General features: G+C 49.2%; 1 protein-coding gene and 1 long non-coding RNA gene across 3 annotated transcripts in view; one reads left to right on the plus strand and one right to left on the minus strand.

Moving 5' to 3' along the window:
• The window catches only part of LOC131102941 (uncharacterized), a 43,236-nt gene extending 33,415 nt beyond the window's left edge, over positions 1–9,821 (minus strand). For both annotated transcript variants that reach the window (XR_013630027.1, XR_013630026.1), the window contains exon 1: positions 9,711–9,821. This is a non-coding gene — a long non-coding RNA (uncharacterized LOC131102941). The remainder of the gene's footprint in view (positions 1–9,710) is intronic.
• The window catches only part of grin2ca (glutamate receptor, ionotropic, N-methyl D-aspartate 2Ca), a 33,894-nt gene extending 18,073 nt beyond the window's left edge, over positions 1–15,821 (plus strand). Inside the window, exons 4-13 of the mRNA XM_058048407.2 lie at positions 2,221–2,335; positions 5,603–5,814; positions 8,177–8,345; positions 9,360–9,513; positions 10,364–10,489; positions 10,799–11,028; positions 13,003–13,163; positions 13,233–13,420; positions 13,497–13,729; positions 13,842–15,821. Of these exons, the coding sequence (XP_057904390.2) occupies positions 2,221–2,335; positions 5,603–5,814; positions 8,177–8,345; positions 9,360–9,513; positions 10,364–10,489; positions 10,799–11,028; positions 13,003–13,163; positions 13,233–13,420; positions 13,497–13,729; positions 13,842–15,440 (3,187 nt within the window). The 3' untranslated portion in view covers positions 15,441–15,821. The remainder of the gene's footprint in view (positions 1–2,220; positions 2,336–5,602; positions 5,815–8,176; positions 8,346–9,359; positions 9,514–10,363; positions 10,490–10,798; positions 11,029–13,002; positions 13,164–13,232; positions 13,421–13,496; positions 13,730–13,841) is intronic.
• Positions 15,822–18,223: the final 2,402 nt, after the last annotated feature.

Genomic DNA, 18,223 nt, shown 5'->3' on the forward strand with positions numbered 1-18,223 from the left:
ATCTGAGTCAATTGATTGGCTTAGCTAGGAAAACATTGAATAATATTTGCCTAGACGTGCTAGCAATACATTGCGGCAGATAAAACATCTTTGTGGTGTTGTCTGTGGATATTGTCCTTCATACAGGTCTTGCTAGTCTCAGGTCATTGAATCAATCCCAACGGGACTGTTGGGGTTGTCTTCTAAGACGTAAGACTAGACCTGGCCAATCTAGTCTAAGCATGAACCGGTGAAGCCTGCTCGGAAGTGAAGAGTCCAGCTATGATGCATTCAATGTCCTGAGACGTTTGTGGTGTCATTTAGCCAATCAGCAATGTCTTACCGAGTCAAATAGACTTGTGGGACAGTGGACTGAAGTGAAAGCATAGCAGGCGTCCATAAAACGCAACATTCATTTATTTATCTGGGACTTCTCATGTGCTTGGCGTGGTGCCGCAGATTGACGACCGCTGTCGGTCTCCTAAACCGTGTCCTCGCTTGCTGCCGTCGATCCCATCGCTCCTTTATACTTTGGCGACTCTGTGATGACAGACAGGTGCCTTGCATGGAGGCAAATATTGTACCCAATGCCGGTATTCCATCAGCAGGTACTTATTAGTAACCGCGGTCGTGCTGCTGGCGCTGGACTTGTCTGGTATCATCAGTATCTACGTGTCCATCTTTCACAGTCACTGAGCCGTAGGGGAGACAATTTTCCCTTTTTGTCCGACCAAAGTGCTGATGAAAAAAGCGGAAACGGTGAACATTATCTCAGGCTTTGATTCCACACCCACACCTCTCTTTGGACACTCAAAACCCCAGCAGGCGTGATTTGAGCAGCGGCGTCTCTTCGTCAGCCTGGTGAAGGTCAAGCAGACCGAACAAAGCCTTTCCCTGTCGGCTTTGGTCTCGACATCCTTGCACATCAAACACGAACAGCCCCCCCCAGGTACTCGGAATGCTCCTCGCTTGATTCCTGTGCGGATAATGAATCAGTTAACCTGGCAATTGGATTATCACAGATTAACCGACTGAAGGGGCTTTTCTCACGGCGCCGCTCCTACCGGTGCGCTTTCATCACCTCCGCGGGACTGATGGCGGAGGTGAGCGAGCGGCGCCACAGGTCTGATTTAACAGATGATGGAAGTGACGAAAACGGGAGCCATCAAAGGACGCCACGCAACTGTTTTTAGCACAGCCGGCCGCCGCGCTGCCTAACGTTAGCATTTTTAGAAACACAACAAAGTAGAGGAAACGATGTTTTATCGCCATCCGTGGAAGATGATGCGACATGCACTGTGACTTTGGCACTAAGAATAGTTTGACAATTCATCTCATAATTCAGCAGGGGTCTCAAAACATCAGGGGGGGGGGCTCTCTGAAGCTAAGATTTGTATTCCTAAAAAAAGACATCGACGTTAAAGCATTTTTTGGAAATAAAGGGGATTATTTCATTCCAAAATATTTTATTCTGTGTGACACGGGAGTGAAAGTCGGGCTCATGTGACCACGGGCGGCAGTTTGAGAGATCGCTGCTCAGGTCAAAGAAGAAAGAAAAAGCTTCTTAAAAGACGCCAGGCGCTTCCATGCTAATGATGCTAATGAGTGCCGTTTGGGATTAAGGTTAAAACGACCTTGGCCTGAGCCCATAATAAATCACACAACAGATGAAAATAAACGGAATGATTTTGGTGGGGGGGGAGGCTGGGCCGCTAGCATACACACAGAGTGTGCATGGTCTCATCTTGTGAATGAGTGACAGTCCTCCTCAGGCCCACATTAAAGTTTTTAATCTTCCGTGGGGACCACTGATCTAGTACCTGATCACGCCCCTGACCTTGAAGGCACCGGTTAAACCTTCTTTCACGATTAGAGTTTGACTGATTCCAAGTGTTTTGTGATGGCGATCCATCTGAAATAGCGAAGCTAAGCTCTGACCCACGGTGGCGATATTTACATCAGCCGCGAGTCAGGGTTGAGTTAGTTCCTGGAGGATCCTTGGACCGGTCTACGGGTGTGATTACGCATTCTACCCCAAAGCCAAACCAAACCCAACAATTCCCCCTTGGACGCTCCGAGGCACTTACGGGTCTAAACTTGCAATCTCTAATTTCCAAGCAGAACACCTCGGCACTTTTCCCTACCTGAGGGATGAATGGGAGCGCATGCTAATGGCGAAGCTGCTGAAGCGTTCAATTCTGTTGTGTGACTGACGTTTGCGGTGTTGGGGTGTTTTGGCAGGCACATGCTGAATGTGACGTGGGAGCACAACGACTTCTCCTTCAACACCAACGGTTACCTGGTCAACCCTTCCATGAACATCATCACGCTGGACAGAGAAAAGCAGTGGGACAAGGTGAACATCAATGCATGTGCACAACAAAACCATATGCACTTTAGCACGTATCGCTATATGACGATATCATTGACTCGTAGAAAAGATACTAATCTTAATGAAAATTATTTAAGGTAACTTTGCCTATGGCACTGGGGAGACGGGGTCCAAAGCGGACCAGTCTGTCCCAGTTCTGGGCAGCTGCTTTACCAGCATTAGATCCTGGATCAGTAGTTACATACTTCTCATCCAAGTCCTGTTCCTGGACTAACTCCTTGTTTGGAGACAGGACCACTTTAACAGTCGCTGGTTATGCAGCGAGTCGCTCGTACGACACCCGCTCTATCCACACCAAACCACTTCCACGGTCCAAGTCGTAGTCTTCTCATTGGAAGAACTTACACCGCCCAACCCTGGTGGACGTGACGTTTTCAGCAGCGGCGGTGATTTCATCCATCAGCAGTCTTGTTATTAAGGCTAGTTAGAGGCTGCACTCACACCACTGAAGCACTTCATGAAGGATCATCTCACAGGCGTGCACTTCTCTCATCAACTCCATCCATCACTCACTCACTCACTCACACACACACACACTGACTTTGTTTGTGTAGCGTCAGCGGCATGAAGCAAACTAACTGCAGGAGACGAGGCCACATGCACGCCAGCGTTGACGTCACAGACACAGCAAACCAAGCTGGAGGTTGCTCAATGCTAATTATGTTATATTGATGAATAAGGCCGCTACTCGCTTCACTTGCAGTGTGCCATTCATTTCCAATATGACACCAAGGTTCCACGCTATTAGGGAAGAGGAAGAGTAGAAACGGGGAAGGAAACGGAAGGTTGCATATAAATCAGTATATATACGTAGGTCATAAGCCATAAAATCCTCATAATAATACCAACTAAAAATGTCTAATTGGTGGAAATATGCCCACCAAGTATACATTTTACCCTCCACAGACACAGTTGGCACTACTTTGTTTTTGTTCTTAGGTTTGCCCTTTTAGGTTTGACCTTGCTCACCAACACATTATAATGGGAATGCTTGTCATTCCAACTCCATACAGTAGGTGGCATTGTAACATCTTAACATGTCTTATACCACAATTATGGTCGTCAATAGCGACATATTAGACGCACACAGACATGTAGGCTCTCTTTACAATCAGCGAAACAAATGCTTCCTCTTTTTATGTAACTGTAAAAATATTAAATATGAAAAAATATTTTTAAAAAATCGATAATGACTCAGCATTTTTGAAAATTTCCCTTCACTTTTGCGTCTTGGTAAATGATGTAAATTAGATGACAACTCCCAGCCCTGCCACAGATAGATTACAGTCCTGTGGGAAACTTGCATTGCTACAAAGACGCAAACAAGGCTACTTGTTCCACATAAACCCCGCCCCCCCCCCCTCCTTAACACAACAGTCAGCATTTGTGTCTTAATGCGGCATTAATTACCTCGGGTTGAAAAGTGGTTTTACTGCGCTCGATGCCGCCTGACGGCAGCACGCTCCACTTTTTACGGCGCCGTTAAAGAAACATTAGCAAGGTTTTTAAATCAACTTGAGAACCCAAGCTGAAGCTCCAGTGGCGTCGGCTTTCCACCACAATCAACTCTACATGAAGATCCATTTCACGCACATCCACAACACAACTTTCTCCAGCTCCACTCGGCTTATCTTTCTCGCCTGCGGGGTTTCCTTTCTCTTCATTGCGCCTTTTCATCTCCCTTTTCTTCACTTCTTATTGGCTTTCCATAATGATTGTGTTCCGGGGCGGACAGTGTTCTACATCCCCATCTGGTCCAGACCCATTCCCTGCGTTTGACACTCCAGCTTCTGTTAATGAACCTTAGATCACGGAATTCATACCTATGGACAATTTGAGTCACCTAGCATGTTTTTGGAATGTGGGAGGAAACCGAGGTACCCGGAGAAAAGCCACGCATGTCTCATGTCTCCTAGCTGTGAGGTCTGCACGCTAACCACTCCTCCACCATGCGGCCCGCTACTACAGACACTAGTTAGCAATATAAAAAGCTAGCAAGCTAACCAGTTAGCCTCAAATTTCTTTCTTCTAAACATAAGCCAAAAACACCCGTGATGGGAGGACAAGATGTGGGACGCTATGGCTGACTCCATGCAGTGTTAAGGTGAAGTTATGTCATTACTGCCACCTAGTGACCAGAATACTACACATCACGTGTAATTCCGTATGTTTTGACCAGCAAACAAAGATCATTTATGAAAGCCATGATACCGTACATCCATCCAACATGTCACCTCAATTGGAAAGAAGATTTAGACGCACGTGAAGAATATCTGAAAGAAATGGTCTTTTGTGTAAATAGAAATCTTTCGGTTGAGCTCATAAAAGACGGGAGCGCGAGTGTCAAACGGAGATGTGTGTGTAAGAAACCGCAGGGAAATGATATTTTCCCACATCCTTGTCTTGTGAAGGAATGTGAAATGGAGATGGACGGGACAGCGAGCCCGCGGGTGGAGCGCGGGTGGAGCGCTAGGTAAACAGCGGAGCCCATCACCGTGACTGGCGGCAAACATCCACAGAGAATTGCGTGTTTGCTCGCCCTTTCCCTCGCGTCATTGAGAGAGCGAGACTTCCAGCCACGGCGTGTTCCCTCGCCGTGGCTGCACAATGCTTAGAAATCTATTTGGGGGGGTGGGGGGGAAATGTCATTGGTTGGCTGAATTACAGCCAAGACAGCAACATTCATCACGCTGACGTCTTATTTAGCGCTAAACAGCCGGTGACGTGACGGCGTCGGGACGCTCGCCACCTCGCGCGGGTCACGACTCCTCAAGTGAGCCTGAAATGTTCAATTATGCATTGGGCTCGTTTGGCCCCAGCCGGCAATTAGAATTAGCCAAGTGGTAATGTAGCAATTTGCCTGCGTGGCGCGGCGCGTATAATTGCGCCATCTCTATCCACGCTGACCCAAAAATCAATTTCCTCTAAAGTGTCCACAAATTGCACCGGGTCCTGACGCACAAACCGCAAGGATGAGCGATAACGGCATATAGAGCAAGAAAATTGGGGACGGCCGCATTAAGATGAGAGATTGTGATAAACAGCGTTACGCGGTGGCATCCTCCACGATTTCATCTCATGCACTCCCGGCGAAAAGGGCCCATTTCTCACACGCCCCCGCTTTGTTTGTGCTTTTAAGGCTGCGTTAAAGCGATTTATGGCGTCCTCGAGTGTTTGTGTGGCCTCCTGCGAACACGGCATCTTCCTCACATCTTCACGTCTTTGCTTCAGGTGGGCACCTACGAGAAGAGCATCCTGCAGATGAGATACCCCGTGTGGCCCCGCTACGGCTCCTACCTGGAGCCCGTGTCCGATTACAGGCACCTGACGGTCGCCACGCTGGAGGAGCGGCCTTTTGTCATTGTGGAGGCCGTGGACCCGTTGACCGGCACCTGCGTCAGCAACACGGTGCCATGCCGACGCCAGTCCAACAAGACGGAGGCGTAAGTGACCCGACCAAAGAAGCAAAGAAATCTTGAAAACAGCAATCAGCAATGAGCACATTAAGATTGGCTGGGATGGGGGCGCCAGATAGGCGTCCAGTGCGGGCTCCGATTGGGGAAGCTGGGGGTTGAACCGGGGGAAAAAGGAGAGCAGTGCTAGTGTCAACTTTACCGCCCGGTTGCGCAAAAGCTTATATGCGGTGGAACCGCCTGCTCGGAGAACCTGGCATACGTTGGAGCTCATGGTTTTCAGCAATTCCGATTAACAAACAAGCCAAAGACCTTGAAGTCGTGATCCAGCGATCCAATTAAGGGGGGGGGAATCCAGATCGGAGCCAGCCAGTACCCATAAAGGCTGCACTACATCCACTCAAAGTCAAACTTTTGGCTTCTTTTTTTCATGTTTTCTAACTTGCGTGATTAGTATGGCTCAGCTGTTACGCCGGATGCACTTCCCGAGGCGTGACTCTCATCTATCCGGGCTTGGGACCGGCGCTGGAGATCTCCAGTGGCCGAGTGTTGGGGCGAACGCGCCGTATCGCTAAGCTAGCAATGCTTCGTCTCAAAGAAAGCACACCACGGGGAATAAAGAGTCTTAAGGGTTACAGGAAGTAAACCGAATGAAGAAAGCGGGCATAAACATCCTCAAACCAGCACAGGATTGTGATGACGAGCCGTTTGAGATTTAGTATCCTCTAATTAAAGAATCCAAATGAGAGCGTTGCTCGTGTGGAATCCCGTTAGCGCCCCGGCGTCGTTAACATGTCCATCTTAATTGATTTACGTGATAGTGCCGTTAGGTGCGAGATGAAGAGGCTCCTCCTGTGCCATTAGCGCGAGCGTGCCGTCATATCGCTCAGGAGGTGAGAGACTCATTAGGCAGCTTGGCCGGAGAGCCCAGCATCCCGGGATGAACTTGTGACCCGAGCAGGGAAATAAATGCTGGCAGGGTGAGCTACTTATCACACTGTACAATTAAGAACATCCATCGTAAACACCCAAAGACGGCTTGATTAGTGGGGGGTGGGGTCGTTATCCTTTAACGGCAGCTGCAATCCACAAGCAGGAGAAGATCGGGATCCCTGGTTTGGGAAGCCCACATGTCAGGCATGGTGTCAGGCATGGTGTCAGACAAGTCAGTGGAGCATTCTACATGTTTGCATTTCAAAGCGGGGACAGCTGACACGCCGTTCAAGGACTGGCGCTAAGCTGGCGCCTGCGGTTTTGGGCGGTCGGCCAAGCATCCATGTTTGAAGAGCTGGATCCGAGGACACGTCGCACATGCAAACAATACGGAATCTTGCCTTTGGAATGAGACAAGCCAGCCAAGTACGTACGATCCAATCTGCTGCCTTCCAGGCAAAGTACAAATGTTTAACAGTACCGGGTCACATGGTCACTTCAGTCCTCACGTCGGTCTTAAAAATACTCAGTGAGCCCTCGGCCGTCTTGAAGGCGTCTTTACGTTCCCGTTAGGTGGGTTTGACAGCTGGAAAGTATAAGAAGTACAAAAGCAACACGGCACTAACAGTAACGCTAACGTACCTCTGCAGTAATTAAGAACGCCGCTTCCCTCCATTCGTCATTAGCAAGTTTATATGACAGGTTTTACGTCTTTCCGAATTGAATCTTTCTGAATGACTTTTCCGAAAACAATGGTACATATGGAAAGGAATATTCCGGTCTCTGGTCTACATGCGCCGCTATAGTCAATAAGAATAGTCAATGGGGCATGTGCAGTAAAAGGTAAATATCAGGATATCAGGTGATACCGGAATAACTCCATATTGCCAGTTTTTCGTCCACCCGGTCTTGAATTTATGGTCAGTTCTTTCAAAAGTTTGGATCAAAAACAACCTTTCCGCAGCGGTCCACTGCTGACGAACGTCTCTAGATGCCCGAAACGTCATATCTGAGCATGTGCTGGAAGAACGCACCCGGGATAAATTTCAACGGTCGAAGATCAAATTCAATCTTGGTAATATTTTGGTAAAAACTGGACTTATCAATTGATTATAGAATCACTGTTTGCCAACCGCCAATAAACAACAGAAGAAGAAGAAGGCACCGTGACAACTTTCCATTTAAGTGGATACATGATACCTCAACGGGTTTTGGGAAGGAAATATTCCGGTGAAACCGATTATATGTTCATTCGGATTGGTGGTGAGGTGTATAAGGTGTATACAAAGGTTCAATTCATTCCGTTTGAGCAAATAAACAGAATGCAAGCGGAATATTTGGGCCCACGTATACGTGGCTATAAACTAGCACCGGTTCCTCGTGTTAGGAGGAAGTGATTGCAAATGGATCTCCCATTTGCCCCCCAATGACACCCCTGTTAACCCCCTCTGTGCTCCAGCATCGTGGGCCACACGGAACCCTACACCAAGCTGTGCTGCAAAGGTTTCTGCATCGATATCCTCAAGAAGCTGTCCCGCAACATCAAGTTCTCCTACGACCTCTACCTGGTCACCAATGGCAAACACGGCAAGCTGGTCCGCGGAATTTGGAACGGGATGATCGGAGAGGTAAGGCTGCAATTCCCCAAAAGCAGACTTTTTTTTCCCTCACGGTGGGATTTAGACCTGAGTGACCTCCTTTGGCGATTAGTTCCACTTCCTGTGCGTAAGATTTGTCCAGCTTTATGCGACGGAGACAAAGCAACCTTCTACTGTAGCCTGGAAAACCTCGTCATGGATTACGGATTAATGGAGCTTTACAATGGAGAGGCTAAAAGGCAGCGTTGTGCTCAGCGGGATGGACAGGATATCAACACGGATATCGTAGGGGGATACATGACTTAAAACACGCTAATCCCTCCTTTATCATGTTCAACTGGCTCCAGACCCAACCGTGATAAGTGAATTCCCGTAAAGTAGGATTCAATATTAAACACAATATTTATCATAAGGGCATAGAAAACCAGTTTATGACTTTCTCTTTAACATTAGAGCCCCGTGGACAGAAAATAGCACCCCTATAGTCACTTTTACATTCTGTTATTCTTTGTTTACATCAAATTGTGGGTCATGGGATCACTGCAGGGACATTACAGAAAGCTAATGCTAACATAGCAACTGTAAACTGAGCACATAGGAAAACAAAGAAGCTAAAAAAAGTACCACTTCCACACAGAATGAGAACCTTTTTTTCATTTTATCTCAGCCATGGCCACATTTGCAATATGGATATCCCTATACCCTTTCATGTCGTTATGGTAGTTGGATATTCAATCGGTACCCACAGAGATGTACATGCCTACTTATTGACGATGCTGTTAATTATGAGTTAACTATGGACAAAATGGAATTAATGACAAATGTTTTAAACCATTGACGGCGCGAACGCACACAGGCGGCACCTCTATATAAGTCACGTGTCCACACATTTACTACAAGATTGTTAAACTTTGAAATAAATAAAGAAATGTTTTTAGCATGCAATTCGAGTCGTTGAACATCCTGCCATAAGATTTCATTCAAGATTACTTCATCACACACTTTGTCAGTCTCCGTCTGTCATGACGCTCTGCGCTGCCACAGGTTTTCTACAAGCGTGCCGACATGGCCATCGGCTCGCTGACCATCAATGAAGAACGCTCAGAGATTATCGACTTCTCCGTGCCGTTTGTGGAGACGGGCATCAGCGTGATGGTGGCTAGGAGTAACGGGACTGTCTCGCCGTCTGCCTTTTTAGGTGAGCTTGGAATATTGATTTTTGGGGGGAACCTCTTTTTAGGTCAGAAGGTGTCGCTTTTATCACATTTGTGTATGTACTCGTTCAGTTCATTCTGCTATGACACAACTGCTACTTTCTATCGCTTTGAACTAAATATGGCAAACAGGTAGCACATATTATGTCAAGTTTCATGAAACGAAAAGGGCCAATCTTACCTGGCGTTTTTGGTGCTCCTGCGTGGAGGTAGCGTTCAGTGAGGAGCAATGAGGAGTCCCAAGAAGACACGTCGTTAAGGCATCAGCCTTGTTTGCCACCGGAACTCTTCAACTGCAGCAGCATAGAAAGTAAACTGATGTGTAAATGTTCACATAATAGAATAAGCTTTATGATGCATACTCACCCATACGTTGGCAAAACATCCATAAATCTTCTTACTCCATGTTGTCGTCTTCTACTTAGCTTCCAAGCTAACAGTTAGTAACAGGTACACAAACCTTGCTTTGTTACGCACATAATTCGACTTAAACTGTAAAAAGGTAACGTCGTCTTTACCGCATTAAACAACAAAACGCTGTCAAATGTCTCGGCTAAGGTAACTTTACATTTAGCAGCTCATTTTCCGCAAAAGCAAACAAACCTGATGAGACACAATACATACCTGTGTCGAATCGATATGTGCGAGTCATGAACGAGTCGTTCCGATCTCGGGGAGTCGTTCCTGACCGTGACTCACGGGTACTGCTGGCTGAATCAAACACGGAGAACTCAGTCAGTGACTCATATAAAACTGAGTCAGTAAGGAAGTGGGGTTTGTCACCAATACCTGATCTACACCTGTGGGTGGGCTTTGTCCTGTTTGTGCTTGCAGAGCCCTACAGTCCGGCGGTCTGGGTGATGATGTTCGTCATGTGTCTCACCGTGGTGGCCATCACTGTGTTTGTCTTTGAATACTGCAGTCCTGTCGGCTACAACCGCAGCCTGGTGACGGCGAAAGGTGACCACATCCTCTTCCTTTTCTCCCTTGTCTTTCCGGTGCAAAAGTTCAATCCGTCTCACCTTGGAGATTAAACATTATCGTAGATGAATATAAGGGTGGTTAAAACACATTAAAGGACACAGGAAACTAGGCAAATATGTCTATTTACATTACATTTCAATTAAGTGAATATATACTTAATGTAATAATATAATAACATAATTTAATGTAACAGTGTTGCTAGCTGATGCTGAAAGAAAACAATGCAACAATGCTTCAGATCCAAGGTCATCCAAGGTCATCATCTCCCCACCATCTCCTCCACAGATCCCGGCGGTCCCACCTTCACTATCGGGAAGTCGGTGTGGCTGCTGTGGGGAATCGTCTTCAACAACTCGGTGCCCATCGAGAACCCCAAAGGAACCACCAGCAAGATCATGGTCCTGGTCTGGGCCTTCTTCGCCGTCATCTTCCTGGCATCCTACACGGCCAACCTGGCAGCCTTCATGATCCAGGAGCAGTACATCGACACCGTATCCGGCCTGAGCGACAAGAAGGTACCCGGCACGCTGGGAGCATGCAGGTCCTCCACGTGGGGGTGGAGGTGGGGGCGGGGGTGGTGATGTCACGCTCCTGACTTTTCACTGTCAATGTGCGGAAATGAAATGGAGTCCCAGGACTGTTGGGATGATTCCTGGCCAGACGCTGATTATCATTTTTGGCATGAGCTCATGCATATTGGCCCGAGGACGTCTTTTATGGGCGTATTGACTCCTCCATCCGTGTTAAAGCCACAGCACGGCCATGATTTGTGGACTCCTTGCTCGCGGGCGACTTGAAGGATTAAAAAGGCATTTGAGGAAAAGTCGCCCGTCGCTCATTAGCATTCGCATAAAGTTGCTATACCTTAGCATGCGGGGGTGGGAGGGGGTCAGCCGGTGCACAGATGGTTGCATTCTGGCGGGGGAGGGCTGAGCGGCTGTTTGTCCAGCTGTGCTCCTCCCCTCCCTCCCAGCCCCGCCCTACAGGTGACACGTATGCAAATGAGGGACAAGATGAAGCCGCCACAAAGTGACCTTGTATCACAGGAGAGTGACGAAGACCAGCAGCGTTGCTCGCGCACGACAATTACCTCCAACATGGGGACAATTAACTGTATATTAGGTTAATATAGGACACCCTGTATAATATAAGACACCCTGTATATCATGTTAATATAGGACACCCTGTATATCAGGTTAATATAGGACACCCTGTATATCAGGTTAATATAGGACACCCTGTATAATATAGGACACCCTGTATAATATAAGACACCCTGTATATCAGGTTAATATAGGACACCCTGTATAATATAGGACACCCTGTATAATATAAGACACCCTGTATATCAGGTTAATACAGGACACCCTGTATAATATAGGACACCCTGTATATCAGGTTAATATAGGACACCCTGTATATCAGATTAATATAGGACACCCTGTATAATATAGGACACCCTGTATAATATAAGACACCCTGTATATCAGGTTAATACAGGACACCCTGTATAATATAGGACACCCTGTATATCAGGTTAATATAGGACACCCTGTATATCAGGTTAATATAGGACACCCTGTATAATATAGGACACCCTGTATATCAGGTTAATATAGGACACCCTGTATATCAGGTTAATATAGGACACCCTGTATAATATAGGACACCCTGTATATCAGGTTAATATAGGACACCCTGTACATCAGGTTAATATAGGACACCCTGTATATCAGGTTAATATAGGACACCCTGTATATCAGGTTAATATAGGACACCCTGTATAATATAGGACACCCTGTATATCAGGCTAATATAGGACACCCTGTATAATATAGGACACCCTGTATAATATAGGACACCCTGTATAATATAGGACACCCTGTATAATATAGGACACCCTGTATATCAGGTTAATATAGGACACCCTGTCGTATAATATAGGACGCCCTGCATATCGGGTTAATATAGGACACCCTGTATAATATAGGACACCCTGTATAACATAGGACACCCTGTATAATATAGGACATCCTGTATATCAGGTTAATATAGGACACCCTGTATAACATAGGACACCCTGTATAACATAGGACACCCTGTATAATATAGGACACCCTGTATATCAGGTTAATATAGGACACCCTGTATAATATAGGACACCCTGTATAATATAGGACACCCTGTATAATATAGGACACCCTGTATAATATAGGACACCCTGTATAATATAGGACATCCTGTATATCAGGTTAATATAGGACACCCTGTATAACATAGGACACCCTGTATAATATAGGACATCCTGTATATCAGGTTAATATAGGACACCCTGTATAACATAGGACACCCTGTATAATATAGGACATCCTGTATATCAGGTTAATATAGGACACCCTGTATAACATAGGACACCCTGTATAATATAGGACATCCTACCCTGTATATATGAGAGAGTCATCATCGTCATTCTTCTTATGTCTTCCCAGTTCCAAAAGCCACAAGAGCAGTACCCTCCGTTCCGCTTCGGGACAGTTCCCAACGGCAGCACGGAGCGCAACATCCGCAGCAACTACCCGGAGATGCACTCCCACATGGTCAAGTACAACCAGAAGGGGGTGGAGGACGCCCTCAACAGCCTCAAAACCGGGTAGGTGTCCTCCAGCGGCCGCGGCAGAAGCGCGAGTGTCGCTCGGGGCTGACTCGGTTGCGCTTGCAGCAAACTGGACGCCTTCATCTACGACGCCGCCGTGCTGAATTACATGGCGGGCAAAGACGAGGGCTGCAAGCTGGTGACCATCGGCAGCGGGAAGGTGTTCGCCACCACCGGCTACGGCATCGCCCTGCAGAAGGAGTCGCGCTGGAAACGACCCATTGACCTGGCTCTGCTCCAGTTCCTGGCGGACGGTAGGTCCCAGTCTAGAGAATGAAGAGAACATCAACCCTGTGTTCACCATCTGGTTGGCGTCCATCTCGTGCCCAGGCGACACCCAGAAGCTGCAGACGGTGTGGCTGACGGGCATCTGCCGCAACGAGAAGAAGGAGGTGATGAGCAGCAAGCTGGACATCGACAACATGGCGGGTGTCTTCTACATGCTGCTGGTGGCCATGGGCCTCAGCCTGCTGGTCTTCGCCTGGGAGCACCTCCTCTACTGGAAGCTCAGACACTCGGTGCGCAAGTCGGAGCGCCTGGACTTCCTCCTGGCCATCAGCAGGGTGAGTTCGCCGACACAAGCGTGCACGTGCGGCGTGCACATGAACATGAAAAATCAAGCGGGGCGGAGTCCATGTTCATGTCACGTGACAGGATGTGTGCGTGTGTGTCCAGGGCATCTACAGCTGCTTCAACGGCGTGGAGCAGGCCGATCGCAACGGCAGCATCCAAAGTCCCGACGTGACCACCAACTACTCCCAGGCCAACATGCTGAAGATGCTGAAGACGGCCAAGGACATGGTGTCCTCCGCCCGGGTGGAGAACTCTCTGGACAGCGCCACCAAGACCCTGGAGACCTGGAGCAGACGAGGAGCCGACAACATGCGGGGCGGCCTCCCGCCCTGCGTGGCGGCGGCGGGGGCCGACGTGGCCCACTGCCGCCTGCCCTACATCTCCAGCATCACCGACAACCACTCGCCGTACCCCCAGAGGAGCCGCACCCCCACCTTCCCCGTGCACTACGGTGACGGCGTCACGCAGCCCCTGCTGGACAAGCCCCGCGTGGTGACCCGGCCCACGCCGCTCCGCTACACGCTGCCCGCCCGCAACCACCAGCACGTCCTGGAGAGGACGCTGCCCATCTCCAGCCTCAGCACCCCTCACCTCGCCATGACCGACGCGACCACGCCCACCGCCACCCCCCACCACGGCAGCAGGCTGTATGTGGAGAACCCGGTCCGCCACCCGGCGTCGCCCTTCGTCGCCTACCGAGAGATCCAGGTCCCCAACGTCTACGTGGAGCACAAAGCCCCCCTGAGGCGGAAGCTGAGCTACCCCCCTGACTGCGTGAGCCGGAAAAGGCGGAGCCACACCTACATGTTTGACGCCGCCGACCCGAGAGCGCGAGCCGACTACGACGAACCTCGATCCTGCTTGGCAGAGCTGAGGGCCAATCAGCTTCTGAACAACCACGCCCCGGATGCCGTCACCGTGGCGACCGCCGCCGGACACTACCCCGCCGCCGCCACCAGCTGCAACTCGTGCATGAAGTCCTACTTGGAGCCCGAGATGGACGACGTGCCGCTGCTGGGGAAGGACAAGCTGAACCGCCGCGCCTCCTTCCTGAAAGCCACCTGGGGCAACGACCGCATCCGGCAAGTGGACGAGACCAAGCCGTCCACGTCGCCCCGCGCCGACATGCCCGACCTGTTCCCACGCGTGGTGGTGCCCAACGCCAAGCCCCACAAGTTCTACGGCAGCCTGGGCCACAACCTGTCCTGCTACCCCCTGGCGGCCGAGCCCGCCTACTTGGACCCGGCTCACATGGGCTCGTACCCCTACAAGCAAAAACTCAAGTACTCGGACTCCACGCGGCTGCCCTCGTACAGGGAGGCCATGTTGCAGAACGCCGCCGCCTTGCGGCGCTCCTCGTCCACGGTGGTGCACAGACACTACTCCAGCTACCTGAACTCCTACACGGACTTGCCGGTCTACGTGGGCCCGCTGGCCCGGGCGGCACCGCACTTCTACGACGGCCCCAAAGATGTGTGCCACTTGTTCCCGTGCACCAGCCGCTGCCCGGAGCACGCCGCCATGTTGCCTCGTGTGAGCGACAGGCCCGTGGCCTACCAGAACAGCATGTTTGGGGCGGATGGGGACGAGCCCGGGGCGGCCGGCAGGGAGCGCAGGCAGGTTCTGGTGGCGCGCAGAGTGAACAGTCCGTTTGTGCCAAAGCCCTGGGGGAGGGTCTCCAGCCTGGAGTCGGAGGTCTGAGCCCGCCTCCTTCGGGCTCAAGCAAAAAGTGAACACCATCAGTGTACTTGGACTGCAATAAAACGCTGGCATCGAACACCACCGTCAGAGACTCTCTATTTAGGAAGCATTTAACCTCCGGCATTTTTCAACAAGATATACAGTATATATATATAGAAGTACACTATATACATATATATACATATATATGTATATATATATGCACATATATGTTAGCCTCTAAGTCTTAATCTTAACACTTTTTTCTTGGACTTTTTTAAAATCAACTTTTATTTTGGAATCACTTTAGTCTTCACAGGAAGCAGAAGGGAGCGCATATAATAAATAATAACGTCAAGTGTATTTCCAAATGTTACACTACCCTTTAATAAACAACAAGCTCATCGCCTCTGTCTCCATGTCCACCGCCACCCGACGGCTAACCCTTCCAGACTCGCCCCCCAAACTGCCCCCTCGACAGCTTCCTGCTCGCTCTTCTCTGATTCGACTTGCAATAAAAGTCCATGATTTAATTATTAGATTAGAGTCAGTTTGGGAATCCTCCCCGTCTCTCTTCAATTGCCGTTGTTGGCTCGCCACACAGTCCAGGTGTAATCCCTGAATACGCCTCACACATGGCCGATATCGAACCTACGGCTACTCAACACTCATCAACGGTAATTGGAGGCATGGCATCGGAATCAAGGGGTCAAGCAAACAACTATGGTGCGTTCAAGGACCGCCTGAACAAACGGCATCTTTAAAGATGAGTATCATCACCCATAAAAAAATAACATCTGTGAGGTGAGACCGTACCAACCTGAGAACGGGTGATGAAAGATTGGATGACTTTTGGCTGAGTTTCCCCTTCATATTGTCTCCCAGGTGTTAGTCATGTGTTTCATCAGAGCACCTGCATGCCCATCACACACACACACACACACACACACACACAGGAAGCTCATTAGCTCAGCGTTGATGCGTGGACACCTGCTGATCCTTGAACGCTTCCTGAGACTTGAGACCACTGGATCGGGGGGCCTCGGGCGGCCGGGGGCGGTGTTACTTTAAAAAGATCATCAGTCATACACCGGAACCTCAGTTAGCATCCGCCCTGGTTAGCATGTTTTCCATGTCAGAAATGTTCACCAAAATGTTGCGTGTGTTTACGTACGTTTCCCGGTCCTTAGCTTCTAGCAAAGAAGCTAGCTTGCTGTGGTCCAAAATGGCGTCATTAGTGGTGATGCTCCATGGAAATGATGAAGGAATCGGACAAAGAAGGATTTAGGGTTTCTGTTTGGCCAGGACTTCCTTCTTCAATTCAGTTTCTCACCTTCTTCATCGAGATGCCGGCACTTGAACGTTCTGTGGCTCTATTTTGGGTTGTTGGGGCGAGAAACAGGATAGTCATGGCAAAACAGGAAGGTGGGAACACTCACATAAGCAAGCACAACTTCCATGAAGGTGACTGTGACCTTGGTGTGTCCCTGACATTCATCCTGGTATTCTGCATGCATGTTCCCCTGGTGTCTTTCTGGAAGGAATGAATTGGTTTTCCATTGTATTTTGGTTAGAGTCCGACCTTCATGACGCTAACCAAGGTTTCACTGTACAGAATGGTACCTGTTGAAAGAAATGGAATTATTTACCAAAATGGCAGAGATAGTAATGACTGCGTTACGACCGTATATGTGGCGTGCCGCTGCTTCGTCTTCATGATGAAAGATCCAAAGGTGACCCTGAAGGGGGCGCACGCGTCCACCAGGCGGAGACAATGATGAGACGTCTCTGATTGGTGCGTTCACATCTGGCGACATCCATCAAAGATGAGCGGTGCGTTCACGTGCTGCGTCATGCATCCATCTTCACGACAAGCGCCCGTGCGTGTGCCGCCCAGTGGACGTGGATTTGATTTTGAAAGCGCCGTGCTCTGATGAGAAGACCCGAAAAAATCAATAGAGCGACCGAGAGACTCCCGAAGGAGGCGAGGGTTTGAGGAACGACGGTCGGACGAGTCGTCGCACGGCGGCAGATTGCATTTGATGGCGAAAGGCGTTGAGCGGCCTATTGATTTTGAGCTGCTGAGGTAATAAAAGACACGAAACACGTACAAGCAAACACCGAGGCCCTCAACAAATCATCAACAATGTGCATAACAAAGCAGGTGGCGCTATAAACAACTACTATTTTAACCAATCAGACGCCTGAAAAACACAAAGGAGGAAAAGGAGGAATCAAACAAGTGGGTAAACGTCAGCGGGGCTCCCAAACATCCATGAATGAATGGTGGCTTTGATCCTCGTCATGGCTAATAAAACACAAACACGAAGACGAGCGTGCAGGCTATTAAGCCCGGGGGTCACAGGTCAGCGGGTCCTATGGTGGAAGTTTGTGTAACGTCGCCCCCTGTTGACCTTCAGCGTGTCTTCTTCAGCCCCGACATTTCCTGTCATCGTGTCCTTAATCCTCCCGCCGTGGACGCCTTTGCTCAACGCAGCTCAAGGTCAGTGCTGGCTCTTTAATGGGCTCCTCCCTCCCTCCTTTTTCATCTCCTCCATGAGGACCCCCCCCACTCCCCCCACTCCCCCCATTATTATGACGAGACATGGTGCTAATGAGAGTGTGGACCTGCCAAGGTTAAGGAAATGATGAAAGACTAAAACCTCCGCTTCCTATTGGCTGCTTCTTTCATTCATTCATTCATTTTCTACCGCTTATCCTCACGAGGGGGTGCTGGAGCCTATCCCAGCTGTCTTGGGGCGAGAGGCGGAGTCCACCCTGGACCCCAAAACATGCAAACTCCA

Source organism: Doryrhamphus excisus, linkage group LG16, assembly GCF_037039965.1.
Source record: "Doryrhamphus excisus strain RoL-2023G ecotype Guam linkage group LG16, RoL_Dexc_Guam_v1.1, whole genome shotgun sequence".
Lineage (NCBI taxonomy): Eukaryota > Metazoa > Chordata > Actinopteri > Syngnathiformes > Syngnathidae > Doryrhamphus > Doryrhamphus excisus.